The 22,626-nt window shown below is 39.8% G+C and overlaps 1 protein-coding gene across 7 annotated transcripts in view; it reads left to right on the top strand.

The window, feature by feature from the left end:
• The window catches only part of NALCN (sodium leak channel, non-selective), a 358,280-nt gene that overhangs the window by 293,854 nt on the left and 41,800 nt on the right, over nt 1-22,626 (top strand). For all 7 annotated transcript variants that reach the window (XM_050766656.1, XM_050766657.1, XM_050766654.1 and 4 more), the window contains 9 exons: nt 1,674-1,775; nt 2,213-2,282; nt 5,053-5,144; nt 5,233-5,355; nt 7,905-7,961; nt 8,205-8,325; nt 8,422-8,553; nt 9,555-9,722; nt 11,985-12,089. In XM_050766656.1, coding sequence (XP_050622613.1) covers nt 1,674-1,775; nt 2,213-2,282; nt 5,053-5,144; nt 5,233-5,355; nt 7,905-7,961; nt 8,205-8,325; nt 8,422-8,553; nt 9,555-9,722; nt 11,985-12,089 — 970 coding nt within the window. The remainder of the gene's footprint in view (nt 1-1,673; nt 1,776-2,212; nt 2,283-5,052; nt 5,145-5,232; nt 5,356-7,904; nt 7,962-8,204; nt 8,326-8,421; nt 8,554-9,554; nt 9,723-11,984; nt 12,090-22,626) is intronic.

The raw sequence follows: 22,626 nt of genomic DNA, 5'->3' as shown, positions 1-22,626 counted from the left end.
TTCTTCTGTAATACGTGTTATATTTAAGTACTTAAAAATGCTTCTATTATACATGTATCATAAGCACTGCTATTTTAAGTGTGCTAAGCACATACAAATCCTTTTCTCAAAGATCTTAACTCTGAGACAGACAGTAATCATATTATTCAAAGTCATTCAACAAATGCATCTTAATAAACATATTAAATATGAAAATTATATGTAAAAAATGACAGAATTATGTGTTCAGGTGTTGAGCAAATAGAGTATCATTAGATTTGCATATGATAAAATCATTGCATTTTCAACCTGTGAGCTGTCTTTCAGAGCAAGCCTTTCTCTTCATTTTACCACTAAGGAAGTTGGGCCCAAAGATCACCCAACTGGTTCACAGCAATGTAACTTCTGGCACACAAGTCTTTTAATCCCTTGTGTTATTTTCTTGCCACTTACCAACTATCTCAAGGGAATTCCTGTCATTCCCAGTTGGAGAAAATTTTCTGGAGAATAATTTTTTTTCTCACGAAAATCGTTCACACCACAGGTGTTAGGCCACCCAGTTGTCTTCACTCATTAGCAAATCTGAAATTAACACAAGTCCAGTTATGGTCCAAAGAGAACATGTTTTTAAAAGTCTCCATGGTTTAAACAAGTGGTAACTGGTTACCAGTAAGCCACAAGCTTCAGACTGAGGTTTCTGTAGGTAATAATTCCAAAAACTGTGTGCCTTTCTTTTTAGAACAGTGATTTTAAAAACAACACATAACATTTGCCATCTAAACCATTTCTAAGTGTACAGTTCAGTCATGTTAAGTATGTTTACATCGTTGTGCATAATTCCAGCTTTAGTTACTGCTCTTTATGACTCATTTTTGCTTCTAAACTTTATGTTTTCCTAAAGTTCTGCAAAATCTCCTTGGAACATATATTTCATCATTCCAGAAGCCTGAGTGGACAAATCCTTCCCAAAGGGGGTTTATTAGAAACCTTGTTTAAATTCAAAACCAACATCATGATTGCCTGTGTGTATGAGTCTGTTTTCATGCTGCTGATAAAGACATACCTGAGACTGGACAATTTACGAAAGAAAGAGGCTGAATTAACTTACAGTTCCATGTTGCTGGAGAGGCCTCACAATCATAGCAGAAGGTGAAAGGCACATCTCATATGGTAACAGACAAGAGAGCTTGTACAGGGAAGCTCCCCCTTTTAAAACCATCAGATCTGGTGAGACTAATTCACAATCACGAGACTAGCACAAGAAAGAGCTGCCACCATGATTCCATTACCTCCCACTGGGTCCCTCCCACAATACGTGGGAATCCAAGATGAGATTTGGGTGGGGACACAGCCAAACCCTATCACTGTGGGTAGGCTGGCCTTCCTTCTTATGGCCTCCTGATAGAAGCTCTACCATTATTTTTGGAGAGGAGGGAGGAGGCAGAAGGAGGAGGGGCAAGAGGGGAGCTTTCTGTTTATTTTCCAGCCGTTCTTCATAGCCGTGTACTTCTGCTTTGTAAATGTTCTTGACACAGAACGTAAAGTTCATTTTCCTTTATAATTATACGTTATTTGCTGTACTTTGTTTTCATTGGTGTTGCCTTTAAAATAATAAAAGTAATGAGCACTTATGTATTATTCATCTCAAGTGTACAAACCATGCATTTATCTTGGGCTCCTTCTTTTTTTCCTAGAGCTTGCACCCGACAGCGCATGCTGAGTGGATCATTCGAGGGGCAGCCGGCAAAGGAGAGGTCAATCCTCAGCGTGCAGCATCACATCCGCCAAGAGCGCAGGTAAATACTCAGAAAGACAGGGCTTCAGCGACTGTAAAAAAGAGGGGGTTTTACAGGAAATGGTTGCTGTACACAGCCACCGCTGTCAGCCCTGGCTGCCAGACAGGCATGGCTGAGGAATCGAGTTCTATTTGCTGTTTGTTACAACAATGAAACACCTACTCAGATCCAAAGATTCAAAAACATCTCTACTTCACAATCCTTTTCCTTGGAGATGGCCAAATTCTCACTTTTAAGATCAGAAGGAAAAATTCTGAATTTTGTTAGATGGCATCAAAGACATTTGGAAAGAGTATAAGCTTCTGCTACGAAAAGAAATCATAGGCATTTGTGGTGTTGTAGCAGAAAAAGTGTTTTATTTTGAATTTACCATGGTCACTGCTTGAAAGGAGGGTTTGATCGTGAAATGTATTAACCAGTGACTGTGGTTGTTTTAGGTCACTAAGACATGGATCAAACAGCCAGAGGATCAGCAGGGGAAAATCTCTTGAAACTTTGACTCAAGATGTAAGTTTTAAGCAGTGCTTTGGATTTCAGAAGCATGATTATGAAAATGTATTTAAATGACTGCTTAGACAGTGTCAGTGCCGGAGTCTTTCTGCCGCATTCCCATGTCTCCTTAAGACTTCATACCAGAGGGAATCAGGAAACTCAGGATATGAATTATGTAGCCAAGTACCAGAAGTAACTGTTAACAGCAGAAAACTCCAGTCATCCCACACAAAGCACATGTCTTAGTTAAAATTGTAACACAAAAGTGTCATATCAGTTGCATTTGACTTGAAATTAAAGACACTTTAAGCATTTTAGATAGGTTTGATTTGCATCATTGACTTTGAATATTCCCTAAGAATCAAATATTCTAGAATCTAGATCAAGGGTCTATAATTTCAGGGCTTTTATATGAGGAAGTGAAATTTTATTTCTAGAAGAATTTTTCTGTCAAAGACTAGCTAGTATTTCCCAAGAAAGACTCTAGGTCATGTATTTATTTACTAGTTCTATAAATAGTTATCAAGTGTTTGTTATGTGCTGGGTCCTGTTCTAAGGAATGAGGAGCAGTGGGGAAATAGGATAGACTCAATGCCCTCCTGGAGCTTAAATTTTAGAATAGGAGACAGATCATAAGTTCGTAAAAATATAAGGGAATTTCTGGAGTGATTTCTTTTTATTTTCCATCGTCTCTTCATTACTGTGACAGATTTGCTTTGTAATGTAAAGTGAAATGAAGTCACGTAAAGAAATCAAAGGTGGGGATTTGGGGGCTGGGAATTTTAGATATGATGGTTATCGTAGACCCCTCTGCGTTATCCCAGAGACCCAAATGAAATGAAGGAGCCACGAAAAAAGTGCATAGAAGCCAAGCGTTAGATGGCCCAGCAGCTATACCATGCAAAGATTACAGTGAAAGGAAAGGCATATTAAATAACTGTAATTATAAAGTCCTGATTAAAAGACAGGCCTTAGGTTGAATCTGGATGAACTGGCTAAAAAAGTAGTCTTGAATGTTCAGAGTCAAGGATGGCACTTGAGAAAGGAGGGTTAGCAAGAGAAAGTTAGCAAAGCCTTGGGGTTATTTTGTTTTTCTCTTTTTCACCACTTACCTCTTATTTCTTGAGTTTTTGGAGTGTTGGCCTACTACATCTGCTTTCATTCTTTAGAAACTTGTGTGTTTTCGTCTGAGTAGATGGTTTTTATTAAGTGTTCCAGGCAAAATCAAGAGCTAGAAGTTGGCAATGAGAACACCTGGTATCACCAGTACCCTATAGACATGGTTCTTGTTGGCACAAGATCTGTTACTGCCATGATTTTTAATATCCAGAGCTCTATCTGATTGGCTACCATATTGTTGACATGGAATTGCCATCAAATCCAACACATGGCCTGTGCACTTAGAATTGCAGAGTCAGCCATATTGCACGGAGAACATTTTCAGGTAAAAAGTCAAAGAGGCAACCCTCATTCAAAGCGCCATCAATGCGTTTCAACCGAAATGTACAACCTACATAAGAATCAAATCAGAACATGTCTTTGAAAATAATGTGTTTAAACATAGACAGCAAAGGCCCTGTTTGAATAGTCTAAATGCCAGAGCTTACTTCTTCAGAGACTTCCTACCCTATCTTTCATCTAGAAGTAGAGCAAAATCCATCTCCCATCTTCTCCATAGCAAAATGTCATGGGGTTCTGATCATTTCCAATAAATTCTTATAAGGTCTTTTCTCCCACAAAGGGGAGATTTAAATTAGAGAATTTTAACTTTTTCACTTATTCTGAATGATAGCAGACACAGATAATTAAGTCTAAGGAGAGCTTTCTATAAAATCTACTGAGTTACTGGAACTCTGGCCCTGCACCTTCCATGGGGTCCATCTAAAGGTCTGTGAAGGGCCCACATGGCCTGCTCACCTCTCTTAGATTTACCTACACTGGCATCCTGGCTGTTCCATGTGTAGACATGCCGGGCCTGCTCCCAGCTGTGGAAGAACACATGTCTGCAGCCCTACCACAACCTACACCCTCACATCCTTCTAGTCTTTCCTCAGATAGCACCTTCATATTGAGGTCTACCCTGACCTGGTCACTTAAAATCACAATCTTCTAGCCTGTGAATGCCTCTCTATTCCTCTCACCCACTGTGATTTTTAAAAAAAATCAGATCACTCAGCATCCTCTAATATACTTATTTTGAATTATTTTTTATCTGTTTCCCACTGACTAGAACATCCTATGAGAACAAGGATATTTTGTTTCCACTTGCCATATCCCACACATTAGAACAGTGCCTGGCACGTAATAGGATTTCAGTCAATATGTGCTGAATGAATTACTTTTCAGAGGAAAAAATACTCTTGCTATGAAGACTGTGGCCATTAAAGATATATATTTAATCTTATATATACTGTAAATTTATATATTTAATGTAAATACATACATTTAGTTTATACATATTTAATGTAAATATATACATTTAGTATAAATATACTTATTGTAAATATATACAACTCATAGATATATATTTATTGTAAATATAGTATAAATATATTTATTGTAAATATACACATTTAGTGTAAATATACATATTATAACTATACATTTAGTATAAATATACATATTATAAAATATACATTTAGCATAAATATATGTTTAACAGTAAATATATATAATTAATATTTATACTCTATATCGAGGGAGATAGTGGTTTTAATTTTTTTAACTGATAATATATTTTGCATTCAAAACCCTCCTATTTTAACATACCCCCTTTTATTTCTAGCATTCCAATACAGTGAGATACAGAAATGCACAGAGAGAAGACAGTGAGATAAAGATGATTCAGGAGAAAAAGGAGCAAGCAGAGATGAAAAGGTACAGGTTGCTGCAGTGTTCCATGGCTCTCATTTGAGAATGGCAGCATTTCCCTTAGCCTTATTCTCCCACGAATTTCTCCTCCAAGGAAAGTTCAAGAAGAGGAACTCAGAGAGAACCACCCGTACTTCGATAAGCCCCTGTTCATCGTCGGGAGAGAACACAGGTTCAGAAACTTTTGCCGGGTGGTGGTCCGAGCACGCTTCAACGCGTAAGTACACTTCATTTCAGCCAGGTGTTTGGCCTGAGCCATGCAAACAGCAGGGGTGTTGTCATATGAAGAAGAAGGAACATGTAATCCTAATGGGGTCACAAAATAAACTGTGGACTAATTAATCATGCTGCTCCTCTTTGCTGAACACCCGACCAGGTGGAAAACAAACAAAGGTCGCAAGTAGTTAACATTTATAGAAAACTCGCATCGATAAAACACAATACAGCCATTTTTGTTTGTGCATTTTAGCAGTTTCCTGATACATTTATATCGGAATTATTAACTCCATATTTTATTTTGGAAATACTGAGACGAAAGGAGACTAAAGGACATGGTGAAATGAAGGTCATTGTCCATGTCTTCCATCAGGCTTGTAGTTTCTTTGTGGTAAAAATACCTCAACTGGTTTATTGGAGAATAATGTAAAGTTGACTAGTGCTTTCATTACCAACTGTTATATGAAGGAAACCCACTGTCCGCTGTCTCTACTCTACCAACATGGAAGAAATGTGTAAGAAGCCATCAGTAGGGTGAATGCTGAAGACACTGTATTTGTGGACACCTAAGCCAAGTTTGATGGGCAACCAATGGATGAAATGGATTTTTGTCAAGCATACCTGTGTTAGTCCATTTTCATACTACTGATAAAGACATACTCAAGACTGGGTAATTTATAAAGAAAAAGAGATTTATTGGACTCACAGCTCCACGTGGCTGGGGAGGCCTCACAATCATGGTGGAAGGCAAAAGGCACATCTTACATGGCACAGGCAAGAGAGAATGAGAGAGAAGTGAAAGCAGAAATCCCTCATAAAATCATCAGATCTTATGAGACTTATTGACTACCACAAGAACAGTATGGGGGAACCGCCCCCATGATTCAATTATCTCTGACTGGTTCCCTCCTACAGCACGTGGGAATTATGGGAGCTACAATTCAAGATGAGATTTGGGTGTGGACACAGAGCCAAACCATATCGGTACCTTTAAGTAAATATTCCGAAGACATTAAGAGTCATGGAGGAAATGAGAAAACTTTCCATGTTCCCATTATGTAGTTGGACTGTCCCTGATGCCATCGTTTAAGTAAATTGCTTTCTTTGTTATTAATTAGCAGCATATAATAATCGCTATCTGTTATGGACTGAATTGTTCTCCCCCAACAAAATCCATATAGTAGAGTCTGAACCCTCAGAACCTCAGAATGTGACTGTATTTGGAAATAGGAATTTTAAACAGGTTAATTAAATTAAAATGAGGTCATTAGAGTGGGCCCTAATCCAATATGATTGGTTTCCTTATAAGAAGGGAACATTTGGACACAGACATACACAGAGAGAAGACCTTGCGAAGACATGTAGGGAGAAGACGGCTGTCCACAAGTCAAGGAGACAGCCCTGGAACAAGGTTATCCCTCACAGCCCTCAGAAGGAACCAACTCAGCTGGTATCTTGATCTTGGATTTCCAGCCTCCAAAACTATGAGAAAATAAACTTACGTTGCTTAAGCCACCCAGTCTTAAGCACCAGTGGTACTTTGTTACAGCAGCTCAAGGAAACTAATACAAACTATTATAACATTTCAGGGATGGAAGAGACTTCAGGGACCACTCAGTGTCATTTGTGTGCCCCCTTCTTCAACAGAGGAGGACATTTAAGCGTGCAGAAGTTGATGGCTTTGCTCAGGGACCCAGCTACTACCTGGCTGTCTCTTGATTGCCAGAGTATTGTTCTTTCTGCTTCTATAAAGACTTTCACAATTTAAAACAACTGAGTCATAATTATTAAAATCTTCCATGAGTTTTCAAAGTAAAGGAAGAAAATGCCAGTTTAGAGATCGATTTGATCACTTCTCGAAGTAGGTTTTTTATCTTGAATTATCCTGTTGGCTGCCTGCACCTTAACATCTCATGGCTAATTCTCCACTTCACTTAGTGTGGTGGAATTTCCCTTTTATCAGCAAGGCAGCTGATGTTGATTACAATTGATGAAGACTCTGTTGTAACTGGGGACACATACGCAAAGACTGTAAGCAATCTCATTGACAGTGCTCACAGGCTTCCTGAAAGTAGAAACAATGAATCTGCCTTCCAAGAAATTCTAAATAATCATTCTACAACATCACAGTTAAATGCAGGAGGAAGAAGTCTATTTAAATTGTGGAGATTTAATTAAATAATTTCAAAGAACGAACATTCTTGAGCTATTAAGACAAAGATTTTAAATGAGTATTTTTAAATGAAAGTCAAAATTTAATTTGGTACTACCCATGTTAGAAAATTCTGAACAAAGTCACAAGGTCTAAAATCAAGTATTTTGAGAAACATAAAACTTTATTTTCATAAGCATCAACTGCAAATTCTTTGGATTTTTTCTTTCGTCTAATGTTCTCTGACCTCCAGAGTCACCTACAGTTAACATATTTTATAATGGACATTGTAGAGAGGATGTACAAGAGATTTTAGGTAGATGTTTGCAAATATGATTTTTAGCAAGTTAAAACATGCTTGCTGTGTTGCAGAATTTTATATATGTGTTCTCTTACAGATCTAAAACAGACCCTGTCACAGGAGCTGTGAAAAATACAAAGTACCATCAACTTTAGTAAGCATTAAAAACTTCATTTTCTATGCACATTTGAAGTTTTCATGTACTATTTTATGCTGCATACAAATATTAAAATTCTCTTTTGTCTTCTTGCTACATAGTGCTGTGAAATAGATGATTGGGGAAAGATGTTTTTAAAATACCAGTCATGTTGATAGAGCCACAGAAGCCATCATCTCTAAGTCTTAGAAGCCTTTCCTGGAACCTTTATGTTTCTCAGTTTTGTTTGGTCTTTGGCAGTGATTTGCTGGGATTGGTCACTTACCTGGACTGGGTCATGATCATCGTAACCATCTGCTCTTGCATTTCCATGATGTTTGAGTCCCCGTTTCGAAGAGTCATGCATGCACCTACTTTGCAGGTACCGCTGCTAAATCTCAGCTTACAACTAGGAGGTAAAATACTGACCTGCCGTTTTTCCGTTCATTGTAACCACACTGCCTTTTGCCCATTTCAGATTGCTGAGTATGTGTTTGTGATATTCATGAGCATTGAGCTTAATCTGAAGATTATGGCAGATGGCTTATTTTTCACTCCAACTGCTGTCATCAGAGACTTTGGTGGAGTAATGGACATATTTATATATCTTGTAAGCTTTTGGTTATTTCCTAAATGAAAAATGTAATGGTTTTGTAAAATCTCCTCATTTCTTGGTATAAGTGCAAGATATAGTATGAGTCACAGAGGTTTAGATTCCCTAACTGAATTCTTAAATGGACTCTAGAGTAGTTCATAGTTCATTATATACAAATAAGGGCCATGCATGTAAAATCTAAATTAAGAGCATCATAAATATCTATGGATAGTTATGTTGTTCAAATACACTAATCACAATTTTATGTATGAATGAGACATACACGAATAAGGTCTAACATAGCAAACCTAGTTTGCATCCCACAAATCTTATGGCTTCTATACTAAAAAAAAAAAAAAAAAAAAAAAAAAAAAAGGTTTGTCTCATATAAACCATGTTATTGATTATGAGCCCCTTATTGTTGAAAGCCAACTAAAGTGATTGTGATTGGACCTCTCTCCTGATTCCAATGCATAAAATACCTGGCTATAGCAGGTGCCCATTCAACTGTCCAGTAAAACTGGCTGGAAAACCACAGAAATGGGCTCAAAGAATTTTTTATTTTTTCTGTACGTCCAAGAAGGCATGAAATCATTGTCTTTGCAGACACAACAAGGAAAATTGTGATCATTAACAGGTAGCATGTTGCAGATCATTGATAAAATAGCAGTAACCTTGATAAAAGGAATTCCAGCCATACTGACATCAGCGGAGCCTCCAGAGTAGTAAGTTAAAAGAATGCACTGGTGTACACACACACACACACACACACACACACACACACACGCACACACGGTGTGGACACCTCCATTTCTTTCCTGCATACACATGATGACTTTCCTCTGAGGTATCTAGTAAGTCCAGATGAGGTTTGTTGTTTAAAGTTAACGGATTGCACGTACAACCAGTGAGTGGAATCTCTGCTAAATGAAAAGTTGTGGCCAGTTCGCTCTCAGAAAATGTAACTAGCAGGAGATGAATTGTATAAATTCCAGAGGTTGTTTTTTCCCCTTTAGGTGAGCTTGATATTTCTTTGTTGGATGCCTCAAAATGTACCTGCTGAATCAGGAGCTCAGCTCCTAATGGTCCTTCGGTGCCTGAGACCTCTGCGCATATTCAAACTGGTGCCCCAGATGAGGAAAGTTGTTCGAGAACTTTTCAGCGGCTTCAAGGAAATTTTTTTGGTATGTTAGAATTATCCTTTGATTCCAGTTCACAGTAGTCCAACTGTAGTAGCTAATGAGGAAAAAGTGAGTCTCGCTTATCAAGGTCAATTCAGTAGTTTTGGTTATTGCCAGAGGGTTATAGAGGCACTAACAAAACACAATGCACCTTCAAACACTTTACCCGTGGGCACCTCTGGCGTAGGAGTTTATTTAATTCACCTAAAGAGAAGCACTCTGAGATTTGAAAGAGTTCGTATCTGCTGACTCTTTCGGTCCTACCTCTTGACTCTAAGTTATACTCTGGGTTTTAGTTTCCTCCCATCTGAAAATGAAGGATAAGAAGATTCAACACCGTGTACTCCACAAATGGGATTAGGAATTCATGCATTTGGGCTCCTAATTTCATTCTGTGTGTTCTTGAAAGAGTATAGCACAGAATTCTTCTCTAGATCTCAGGAGTGTTAACACAAAACAACTTTTAAAATGCAACATATAGGTATAACCCACTTTAAGTAACTTCAGCATTACAGTAATGAGTGATTACAAAGATGATTGAGGGGGCAAAACGTACTTTTTAGCTGGGCAAATGTTGATTTAGGGTCTTCTGAACACAAGGCCAGAGATAAAACAACAAGAAAGAGGCTCATTGTTCACAATCTGTTACAGAAAGAGCTTTGCCTTACAAAACAGTGATCAAAAGATTCTTTTTATTATTGATGAGGTCTGCTTGTGCATGAGAAGCATGAGTTAATTTACATAGGCTCGTTTTGGATCTTGCTTTCTAGAGACATACCTGTAATGAGAAAACAGCTTTAGTTGTGGTTGATACGAATGTATTTTAGAGATAGATTGTGATGTTACTAGAGGTATATCATTGCTGATTTTTTTTTTTTTAGACGGAATCTTGCTGTGTCACCCAGGCTGGAGTGCAATGGTGCAGTCTCAGCTCACTGCAACTTCCACCTCCTGGGTTCAAGTGATTCTCGTGCCTCAGCCTCCTAAGTAGCTGAGACTACAGGCACGTGCCACCACTCCCAGCTAATTTTTTGCGTTTTAGTAGAGACGGGGCTGCACCGTGTTACCCAGGCTGCTCTCAAACTCCTGACCTCAGGAGATCCACCCACCTCAGTCTCCCAATTGCTGATTTTTTTTTAAAGATGTGTTTAAAAATTCTTGTTTTCTTTATGCAAAACCATAAAACGGTGGCTCTTCACACAGCTGGAATTAAAAGAAAGTATCACCTGACGACTAATGTACATGAATCTTTTGATCACTAATAAATTTTAGAGGAGAATTTGTGCCTTTCACTGATGGTGGTCAGTGTGATTTTAGTATACTTAGGTGTATGTTTAGGTTATTCAACAAGTGCAGTTCACTTGTCCCAAATTTTACCCTCTGTCACTCTTCTCTGCTGAGACCAAAGAAGTCAGCCAGCAGAGGGAGCATGAGTTAATTAACAGATTTGCTTTTCAAGACTGAATTCTCTGCTTTCCTCTGTGCATACAACATTCTTCTAATGCACACCTTCACGATTACAAGACAGCTAAGCCACTGTCCGGCTCATTTGTGCTCTGCTAATAAAAACATGAATCCAGGCCGAGCACAGTGGCTCACGCCTGTAATCCCAGCACTTTGGGAGGCTGAGGCAGGTGGATTGCCTGAGGTCAGGAGTTCAAGACCAGCCTGACCAATATGATGAAACCCCGTCTCTACTAAAAATACAAAAATTAGCTGGGCATGGTGGCGGGCGCCTGTAGTCCCAGCTACTCAGGAGGCTGAGGCAGTAGAATTGCTTGAACCCAGGACGTGGAGGTTGCAGTGAGCCAAGGTTGTGCCATTACACTCCAGCCTGGGTGACAGAGTGACACTCCGTCTCAAAAAAAAAAAAAAAATTATATATATACATATATATATCTCCATTTGGGAGAAAAATGGTCAAAATATAATTATTTAAACATTTTTTTCTTTTCCATTAAATAAAAAAGCAAGGTGTTGATTTTAAAATCAGGAAAGTTCAAGCCATTTCAAAAATACCTTATTCCGTTTTCTTACATGAAATTCATGTTTCCGTTTTACAAACTCAAATCTTGTTAATGTTCTCCTTTTGACCTTCCAGTAAGGCTAATTATATGGCCTCTGGTGGAAAAGTTAAAATATATCATCAAAAACCCATGATATTTATACAGTGTTATCTTAAAATTCCTATTTATGTCACCATTTAAACCAAACCTAATATTTAGTCTTTACCAAGAGATTTAACGTTTCATCAATTTCTTTCAGGTCTCCATTCTTTTGCTGACATTAATGCTCGTTTTTGCAAGCTTTGGAGTTCAGCTTTTTGCTGGAAAACTGGCCAAGTGCAATGATCCCAACATTATTAGAAGGGTAAGATGTACCTTTCTGTCTTTTGAAATAAAAATTAAGGGTCAGGTGTGGTGGCATGTGCCTATAATCCTAGCACTTTGGAATGCCGAGGAGGGACGATTACTTGAACCCAAGAGGTCAAGTTTGCAGTGAGCTATGATCACACCACTGAACTCCAGCCTGGGCAACAGAGCAAGAGACCCTGTCCCTAAAAAGAAAAAAAAAAAAAGGTAGTTTACACTCCCTTGGCAAATATGTGGTACCAGTGGCTGCCAAGCCTACTTTAAGAACTCCCTATACAACTCTAAGAATTCTCCTCCCACAAACTCCTTTTTGCTTAACATATGCGATATGTCTCTTCTGGCTAGAAAGTTTAATAAGATGAAAAGCACACCTCAGAGAATGTCACTCCTCCCTTCTATTCCAGTGTCAATCCACTGCTGACAACTTGAGCGTGGTCACCCAAGATTCTAGCTGTTGTAGCTGTGAGCTTCGGATACTTTCCCTTGAGGTCTTAGCTAACTTGATCCTCCTTTGTTGTCATATAAGACTCATATCAGCAAACAGCCCATGCAAAAATGTCCAAGAGGCAGCGTTTGGTTCTCACCCCTTTTTACTGCTTCCCCACTCCAGCTTTCTCCCCATTAGAAAGCCAGTGCTTTTATATTAGCTCTAGCTGCCCAGAGTCTCCCTCTTTATGACAACCAACAAGGACCTCCACAAAGACCCAAACTTGAATACTTGCACCACAGCGTTTCTTTCTCTTTCTTCAGTCGTTGGTTATAAGGGGAGGCTCACTGTTGTAGCAAGCCCAATATTTCGGTAACTTCACATAATGAAATGTATATATTGTATCTTGGATCAGTTGCAATATATACATTTGCGATATATACGATATATACAGCTCTCCTCCAAATGACCACTCAGGGACTCACATGCCTTCTATCCTGTGTCGCCACCCTTTGCCATGTCTTCAGAGCCTTCTTCAATGAGCTGGAGATAAGAGTGGAGAGCCATCTCCATCTGAATGGGCTGTGGGAGAATCCTCTGCACCCATGTTCCTCTGTGAAGAGCAGGGATACTGCAAGGGAGATTGGAATTTAGTTGTGTATTCCAGAAAAAAAAAAGCGGGAGACACAGTTTAGTTAATAATTAGACAATTTTTGCAATATCATACTGTGTCCCATTCTCTTAGGATTCTTATGTTACAAATAGATGAATAAAGTAATCCAACTACTGCTGATGTGTAAACTAGAAAAGTATTTTATCTTTGATCCCAATAAAATGATGCCTTAGTTCCTAAATGTGTATCTTCAAAAGGCCTACTAGACCTGAACTACATTATATATTTCCAGCAAATATGGGTATCTAATACAGATTTTAAATGATACAAATTGTTCTCTAATTGTTACAAAATACAGGTTATATCTTTGTCCAGCCAAAATACACTATAAATTATATTAATAATGAGAATTTGAAACAAAGGCCAGACTGGGAGAGATTCCAGGAGCTCTGATAAATCTCAGAAGACAGAACAAGGAACGTGGCCTGACAGTCATGCTGTATCAAATTAGCTGATAAAGGAAGTGACAGAGACCTGACGCAAACATCCACAAGCTTGTGTGTGGAAAGAAGAGTGATTTTCGATCCACACTGAACAGAGGCCAGAAAGATAATACCAACACTTCAGGATGAAGCCTGCTAGGAATCTTGGATGACTCAGTATATTAACAGTGGCCTAAGAGCATGGTGATTTTACATTAGCTAGTCATCCCCAGCCAAAGCTGAAGATTGATGGTGACAGCAGCCAGCAGATGAGCGTAGACACAGATTTCATGAAGCATTTATCCTGTTTCCTAGAGCAGTGAGGTCTGTGCAAGGCTCAGATGGAAAGCCTAAGGAGACTTAGCCGTCACAGAGAGCACCAGCACCAAGCAGAATGATTGAAAAGAAATTGGCATGGTGAGACGGGGCTTGAGTCCTTGTATCTTCTCAAATCCAAACATAAGAGGCCAAGGCCGAGAACGCCATATGAGCGAAGGTGACGTCAGTTCTATCGGAGGACTTCAACCCATCTTACTAAAAGAAGAGCTAAATCCAAAGAAAAGGGGAGAGTAGATACGCCGACATTTAGATCACACACAGTTCCTGTTAAAGACAGCGAAGCTTGAGTTGCTGCGCCCAGAGTTTCCAGTTGGGAAAACATGTTTTTTTGTAGGAGGCTGAGCACTTCCTCCCTCTGCTCCTTTGTTTGTTTTCTTAAAACTCAACAGATGGCATGAGATCAATATAGTCATAGATATGGAGCCTAGGACTTAGTCACCAAAGCCCTGTAAACAAACGCTGAGGATACCTTTTGACAAATAGTCATGAAATATCAGTTGTGTCCAAGGCACTGTGATAGGTGAAATGAAATGTGGAATGGAAACATTAGGAGGTCCTTGCTTTTGTTTTGCAGCATTTTCTGTCCAATCAGAACATGTGTTTCATGTTCAAGCAACAGTAATATAAAGTCAGCAGTTTTCAAAAGCCTATGAGAAGCAGAAATAACGTGGAATCTATGATGTCAGCATGGGAAATTGTGCTTCCAACTGGGAGTACTGTGCTGGGAGGGCTCCAGGGAGGAGGCAGGATTTGAGATGAGCAGGAAAGGACCTTCCAAGCAGAGCAAGCAGTGAAGAAAGACACAGAGCATGCGAAGAAGAGTCACAGTGTGGAGGCAGGGACAGAACAAGGAGGAAGGAGCGTGGGCTTCGAAATCACAGCTTCTGAGATTGGAATCCTACTTTAGGAGAGGTGGTGGCCTGGTCTGGTCACTTAATCCTTCCAAACCTATGTCTGCCTTGAATGCTTCTCACACAATGATATTGTGAAGATTAGATTACCTTGTTTATGCAAAGTACCTAACCCAATCTCAATTGTGAGTGTTAATTTCATTCCCGCCCATGTAGGAAAACACTGAAAAACAAGGCCAGAAATGTAAGTTAGGGAGAGATCCTCAAGCACCTGAAATGCCTGGCTAAGGGGTTTGGAATTTTTTTGATGAGAAGAGAAACCACAAAAGGTTGGTAAGAAGAGGAATCAGACACATCCTAGTGCCCACAAAGTACAAAGCACTGTTCCTAGTGCTGTTTTTGTTACCCATATCCTAATGAGGAAAACAGGTGTAGAAAGATTAAATAATTTGTCCAAGGTCACCCACCTAATAAGTGGAGTAGCAGGGAACTAGTGTCCAGGCACCCTGGGTTTTCACCAAGATACCAGACTGCTTCATGCAATCAAAGATGGGCTCAGGTGGGTTCAGGAAGACAGATTGGAAAAGGCGGTGAGGCTGAATAGTCAAGGGACCTTTATATAATACACTACAACACAGCCTTTTCAAATAATGTTCTACGTAAAAAGGTATGGTTATGGAAAGATAATCACAATAAAGTTTTAGCTGAAAAAAGTGGGTGATGGAAGAATGAAAACTTTATGAGCTCAGATACGTATAGGAAGAAACACTGGCAAGGTATACTCCAAAATGTTCATCGTGTTTGTCTGTGGGCAATTATAGGTAAGTTTTCTTCCTTTTATTTGTCCAGGCTTTATAAATTAAAGATGCGTTATTTGCACTTAAATGTTCTTATTTTAAAGAATTGTGCTGATAATCCAGAAAGAAGTAATGTTGGCATTACTGAACTCATCATAGTAAGAATGGAGACGTGGGCCAGGAAGGACAGGGAAAGCCGAGGGAACCCTAAGCTTGATGCTGGGCTACTGCCAGGATGCTGGTCCAGGGACAGAAAGGAGGAGGCCAAAAGGAGACATGGTTTAGGGTCAAAGAAGGCTTTAAGCAGATTAAAATGGAATTTCTGTTGAAATATTCAAACAGTGATCAAGAATTTTATCATCTACACCTTGAACCCAGAAAAGAGATTTAAGTTCAAAATATGACCATCATGGCCAAAGAAACAAAAATGACCAAAGGGAGAATAGGAAATGGGTCAAAAATTTCCTATGGATGTTTAATTTTTAAAACCCGTTTAACAGTTTTATTGAGATGTAATCCACATACCACGCAGTAAACCCACTTGAAGTGTACAATTCAATGATTTTTTAGCATATTCACGGAGTTGTATACACGACAGCCACTTTTAGAACATTTGTATCTCCTTAAAAAGAAACCGTATATCTCTTTTTTTTTTAAATTTATTTACTATTATTATACTTTAAGTTGTAGGGTACATGTGCATAACGTGCAGGTTTGTTACATATGTATACTTGTGCCTTGTTGGTGTGCTGCACCCATCAACTCGTCATTTACATCAGGTATAACTCCCAATGCAATCCCTCCCCCCTTCCCCCTCCCCCTCCCCATGATAGGCCCCGGTGTGTGATGTTCTCCTTCCTGAGTCCAAGTGATCTCATTGTTCAGTTCCCACCTATGAGTGAGAACATGCGGTGTTTGGTTTTCTGTTCTTGTGATAGTTTGCTAAGAATGATGGTTTCCAGCTGCATCCATGTCCCTACAAAGGACACAAACTCATCCTTTTTGATGGCTGCATAGTATTCCATGGTGTATATGTGCCACATTTTTTTAATCCAATCTGTCACTGATGGACATTTGGGTTGATTCCAAGTCTTTGCTATTGTGAATAGTGCCGCAATAAGCATACGTGTGCATGTGTCTTTATAGCAGCATAATTTATAATCCTTTGGGTATATACCCAGTAATGGGATGGCTGGGTCATATGGTACATCTAGTTCTAGATCCTTGAGGAATCGCCATACCGTTTTCCATAATGGTTGAACTAGTTTATAATCCCACCAACAGTGAAAAAGTGTTCCTATTTCTCCACATCCTCTCCAGCACCTGTTGTTTCCTGACTTTTTAATGATCGCCATTCTAACTGGTGTGAGATGGTATCTCATTGTGGTTTTGATTTGCATTTCTCTGATGGCCAGTGATGATGAGCATTTTTTCATGTGTCTGTTGGCTGTATGAATGTCTTCTTTTGAGAAATGACTGTTCATATCCTTTGCCCACTTTTTGATGGGGTTGTTTGTTTTTTTCTTGTAAATTTGAGTTCTTTGTAGGTTCTGGATATTAGCCCTTTGTCAGATGAGTAGATTGCAAAAATTTTCTCCCATTCTGTAGGTTGCCTGTTCACTCTGATGGTAGTTTCTTTTGCTGTGCAGAAGCTCTTTAGTTTAATTAGATCCCATTTGTCAATTTTGGCTTTTGCTGCTGTTGCTTTTGGTGTTTTAGACATGAAGTCTTTGCCCATGCCTATGTCCTGAATGGTACTACCTAGGTTTTCCTCTAGGATTTTTATGGTATTAGGTCTAACATTTAAGTCTCTAATCCATCTTGAATTAATTTTCGTATAAGGAGTAAGGAAAGGATCCAGTTTCAGCTTTCTACTTACGGCTAGCCAATTTTCCCAGCACCATTTATTAAATAGGGAATCCTTTCCCCATTTCTTGTTTCTCTCAGGTTTGTCAAAGATCAGATGGCTGTAGATGTGTGGTATTATTTCTGAGGACTCTGTTCTGTTCCATTGGTCTATATCTCTGTTTTGGTACCAGTACCATGCTGTTTTGGTTACTGTAGCCTTGTAGTATAGTTTGAAGTCAGGTAGCGTGATGCCTCCAGCTTTGTTCTTTTGACTTAGGATTGTCTTGGAGATGCGGGCTCTTTTTTGGTTCCATATGAACTTTAAAGCAGTTTTTTCCAATTCTGTGAAGAAACTCGTTGGTAGCTTGATGGGGATGGCATTGAATCTATAAATTACCTTGGGCAGTATGGCCATTTTCACGATATTGATTCTTCCTATCCATGAGCATGGTATGTTCTTCCATTTGTTTGTGTCCTCTTTTATTTCACTGAGCAGTGGTTTGTAGTTCTCCTTGAAGAGGTCCTTAACATCCCTTGTAAGTTGGATTCCTAGGTATTTTATTCTCTTTGAAGCAATTGTGAATGGAAGTTCATTCCTGATTTGGCTCTCTGTTTGTCTGTTACTGGTGTATAAGAATGCTTGTGATTTTTGCACATTAATTTTGTATCCTGAGACTTTGCTGAAGTTGCTTATCAGCTTAAGGAGATTTTAGGCTGAGACAATGGGGTTTTCTATATATACAATCATGTCATCTGCAAACAGGGACAATTTGACTTCTTCTTTTCCAAACTGAATACCCTTGATTTCTTTCTCTTGCCTAATTGCCCTAGCCAGAACTTCCAACACTATGTTGAATAGGAGTGGTGAGAGAGGGCATCCCTGTCTTGTGCCAGTTTTCAAAGGGAATTTTTCCAGTTTTTGCCCATTCAGTATGATATTGGCTGTGGGTTTGTCATAGATAGCTCTTATTATTTTGAGGTACGTTCCATCAATACCGAATTTATTGAGCGTTTTTAGCATGAAGGGCTGTTGAATTTTGTCAAAAGCCTTTTCTGCATCTATTGAGATAATCATGTGGTTCTTGTCTTTGGTTCTGTTTATATGCTGGATTATGTTTATTGATTTGCGAATGTTGAACCAGCCTTGCATCCCAGGGATGAAGCCCACTTGATCATGGTGGATAAGCTTTTTGATGTGTTGCTGAATCCGGTTTGCCAGTACTTTATTGAGGATTTTTGCATCGATGTTCATCAGGGATATTGGTCTAAAATTCTCTTTTTTTGTTGTGTCTCTGCCAGGCTTTGGTATCAGGATGATGTTGGCCTCATAAAATGAGTTAGGGAGGATTCCCTCTTTTTCTATTGATTGGAATAGTTTCAGAAGGAATGGTACCAACTCCTCCTTGTACCTCTGGTAGAATTCAGCTGTGAATCCATCTGGTCCTGGACTTTTTTTGGTTGGTAGGCTACTAATTATTGCCTCAATTTCAGAGCCTGCTATTGGTCTATTCAGGATTCAACTTCTTCCTGGTTTAGTCTTGGAAGAGTGTAAGTGTCCAGGAAATTATCCATTTCTTCTAGATTTTCCAGTTTATTTGCATAGAGGTGTTTATAGTATTCTCTGATGGTAGTTTGTATTTCTGTGGGGTCGGTGGTGATATCCCCTTTATCATTTTTAATTGCGTCGATTTGATTCTTCTCTCTTTTCTTCTTTATTAGTCTTGCTAGTGGTCTGTCAATTTTGTTGATCTTTTCAAAAAACCAACTCCTGGATTCATTGATTTTTTGGAGGGTTTTTTGTGTCTCCTTCAGTTCTGCTCTGATCTTAGTTATTTCTTGCCTTCTGCTAGCTTTCGAATGTGTTTGCTCTTGCTTCTCTAGTTCTTTTAATTGTGATGTTAGAGTGTCAATTTTAGATCTTTCCTGCTTTCTCTTGTGGGCATTTAGTGCTATAAATTTCCCTCTCTACACACTGCTTTAAATGTGTCCCAGAGATTCTGGTATGTTGTATCTTTGTTCTCATTGGTTTCAAAGAACATCTTTATTTCTGCCTTCATTTCGTTATGTACCCAGTAGTCATTCAGGAGCAGGTTGTTCAGTTTCCATGTAGTTGAGCGGTTTTGATTGAGTTTCTTAGTCCTGAGTTCTAGTTTGATTGCACTGTGGTCTGAGAGACAGTTTGTTATAATTTCTGTTCTTGTACATTTGCTGAGGAGTGCTTTACTTCCAATTACGTGGTCAATTTTGGAGTAAGTATGATGTGGTGCTGAGAAGAATGTATATTCTGTTGATTTGGGGTGGAGAGTTCTATAGATGTCTATTAGGTCTGCTTGCTGCAGAGATGAGTTCAATTCCTGGATATCCTTGTTAACTTTCTGTCTCGTTGATCTGTCTAATGTTGACAGTGGAGTGTTGAAGTCTCCCATTATTATTGTATGGGAGTCTAAGTCTCTTTGTAAGTCTCTAAGGACTTGCTTTATGAATCTGGGTGCTCCTGTATTGTGTGCATATATATTTAGGATAGTTAGCTCTTCCTGTTGAATTGATCCCTTTACCATTATGTAATGGCCTTCTTTGTCTCTTTTGATCTTTGATGGTTTAAAGTCTGTTTTATCAGAGACTAGTATTGCAACCCCCACTTTTTTTTGTTCTCCATTTGCTTGGTAAATCTTCCTCCATCCCTTTATTTTGAGCCTATGTATGTCTCTGCATGTGAGATGGGTCTCCTGAATACAGCAGACTGATGGGTCTTGACTCTTTATCCAGTTTGCCAGTCTGTGTCTTTTAATTGGAGCATTTAGTCCATTTCCATTTAAGGTTAAGATTGTTATGTGTGAACTTGATCCTGCCATTATGATATTAACTGGTTATTTTTCTCGTTAGTTGATGCAGTTTATTCCTTGCCTCGATGGTCTTTACATTTTGGCATGTTTTTGCAATGGCTGGTACCGGTTGTTCCTTTCCATGTTGAGTGCTTCCTTCAGGGTCTCTTGTAAGGCAGGCCTAGTGGTGACAAAATCTCTAAGCATTTGCTTATCTGTAAAGGATTTTATTTCTCCTTCACTTATGAAACTTAGTTTGGCTGGATATGAAATTCTGGGTTTAAAATTCTTTTCTTTAAGAATGTTGAATATTGGCCCCCATTCTCTTCTGGCTTGTAGAGTTTCTGCCGAGAGATCTGCTGTTAGTCTGATGGGCTTCCCTTTGTGGGTAACCCGACCTTTCTCTCTGGCTGCCCTTAAGATTTTTTCCTTCATTTCAACTTTGGTGAATCTGGCAATTATGTGTCTTGGAGTTGCTCTTCTCGAGGAGTATCTTTGTGGCGTTCTCTGTATTTCCTGGATTTGAATGTTGGCCTGCCCTACTAGGTTGGGGAAGTTCTCCTGGATGATATCCTGAAGAGTGTTTTCCAGCTTGGTTCCATTTTCCCCCTCACTTTCAGGCACCCCAATCAGACGTAGATTTGGTCTTTTTACATAATCCCATACTTCTTGCAGGCTTTGTTCATTTCTTTTTCTTCTTTTTTCTTTTGGTTTCTCTTCTCGCTTCATTTCATTCATTTGATCCTCAATCGCTGATACTCTTTCTTCCAGTTGATCGAGTCGGTTACTGAAGCTTGTGCATTTGTCACGTATTTCTCGTGTCATGGTTTTCATCTCTTTCATTTCGTTTAGGACCTTCTCTGCATTAATTACTCTAGCCATCAATTCTTCCACTTTTTTTTCAAGATTTTTAGTTTCTTTGCGCTGGGTACGTAATTCCTCCTTTAGTTCTGAGAAATTTGATGGACTGAAGCCTTCTTATCTCATCTCGTCAAAGTCATTCTCCGTCCAGCTTTGATCCGTTGCTGGCGATGAGCTGCGCTCCTTTGCCGGGGGAGATGCGCTCTTATTTTTTGAATTTCCAGCTTTTCTGCCCTGCTTTTTCCCCATCTTTGTGGTTTTATCTGCCTCTGGTCTTTGATGATGGTGATGTACTGATGGGGTTTTGGTGTAGGTGTCCTTCCTGTTTGATAGTTTTCCTTCTAACAGTCAGGACCCTCAGCTGTAGGTCTGTTGGAGATTGCTTGAGGTCCACTCCAGACCCTGTTTGCCTGGGTATCAGCAGCAGAGGCTGCAGAAGATAGAATATTTCTGAACAGCGAGTGTACCTGTCTGATTCTTGCTTTGGAAGCTTCCTCTCAGGGGTGTACTCCACCCTGTGAGGTGTGGGGTGTCAGACTGCCCCTAGTGGGGGATGTCTCCCAGTTAGGCTGCTCAGGGGTCAGGGACCCACTTGAGCAGGGAGTATGTCCCTTCTCAGATCTCAGCCTCCGTGTTGGGAGATCCACAGCTCTCTTCAAAGCTGTCAGACAGAGTCGTTTGCGTCTGCAGAGTTTTCTGCTGCGTTTGTTATTGTTTACTGTGCCCTGTCCCCAGAGGTGGAGTCTACAGAGACAGGCAGGTTTCCTTGAGCTGCTGTGAGCTCCACCCAGTTCGAGCTTCCCAGCAGCTTTGTTTACCTACTTAAGCCTCAGCAATGGCGGGCACCCCTCCCCCAGCCTCGCTGCTGCCTTGCCGGTAGATCACAGACTGCTGTGCTAGCAATGAGGGAGGCTCCGTGGGTGTGGGACCCTCCCGGCCAGGTGTGGGATATGATCTCCTGGTGTGCCTGTTTGCTTAAAGCACAGTATTGGGGTGGGAGTTACCCGCTTTTCCAGGTGTTGTGTGTCTCAGTTCCCCTGGCTAGGAAAAGGGATTCCCTTCCCCCTTGCGCTTCCCAGGTGAGGCAATGCCTTGCCCTGCTTCAGCTCTCGCTGGTCGGGCTGCAGCAGCTGACCAGCACCGATCGTCTGGCACTTCCCAGTGAGATGAACCCAGTACCTCAGTTGAAAATGCAGAAATCACCGGTCTTCTGTGTCGCTCGCACTGGGAGTTGGAGACTGGAGCTGTTCCTATTCAGCCATCTTGCTCCGCCCTTGAAACCGTATATCTCTTAACTGTTACCCCCATCTCTTTATCTAGCCTCCACCTCAAGCCCTAAACAACAGCCAATATTCTTTTTGTCTCTACAGAGTTGACTGTTCTGGACTTTTATATGAATAAAATTATAACATATGGTCTTTTGTGACTTTTTTCTTAATTTGCATATTTTCAAGGATCATCCATGTTGTAGCAGGTATCAGGACTTCATCCCTTC

The sequence above is a fragment of the Macaca thibetana genome, chromosome 17 (assembly GCF_024542745.1).
Source record: "Macaca thibetana thibetana isolate TM-01 chromosome 17, ASM2454274v1, whole genome shotgun sequence".
NCBI classification, from domain to species: Eukaryota; Metazoa; Chordata; class Mammalia; order Primates; family Cercopithecidae; genus Macaca; species Macaca thibetana.
The sequence above is the reverse complement of the archived record's forward strand: the minus strand, read 5'-3'. Positions and strand labels throughout refer to the sequence as shown.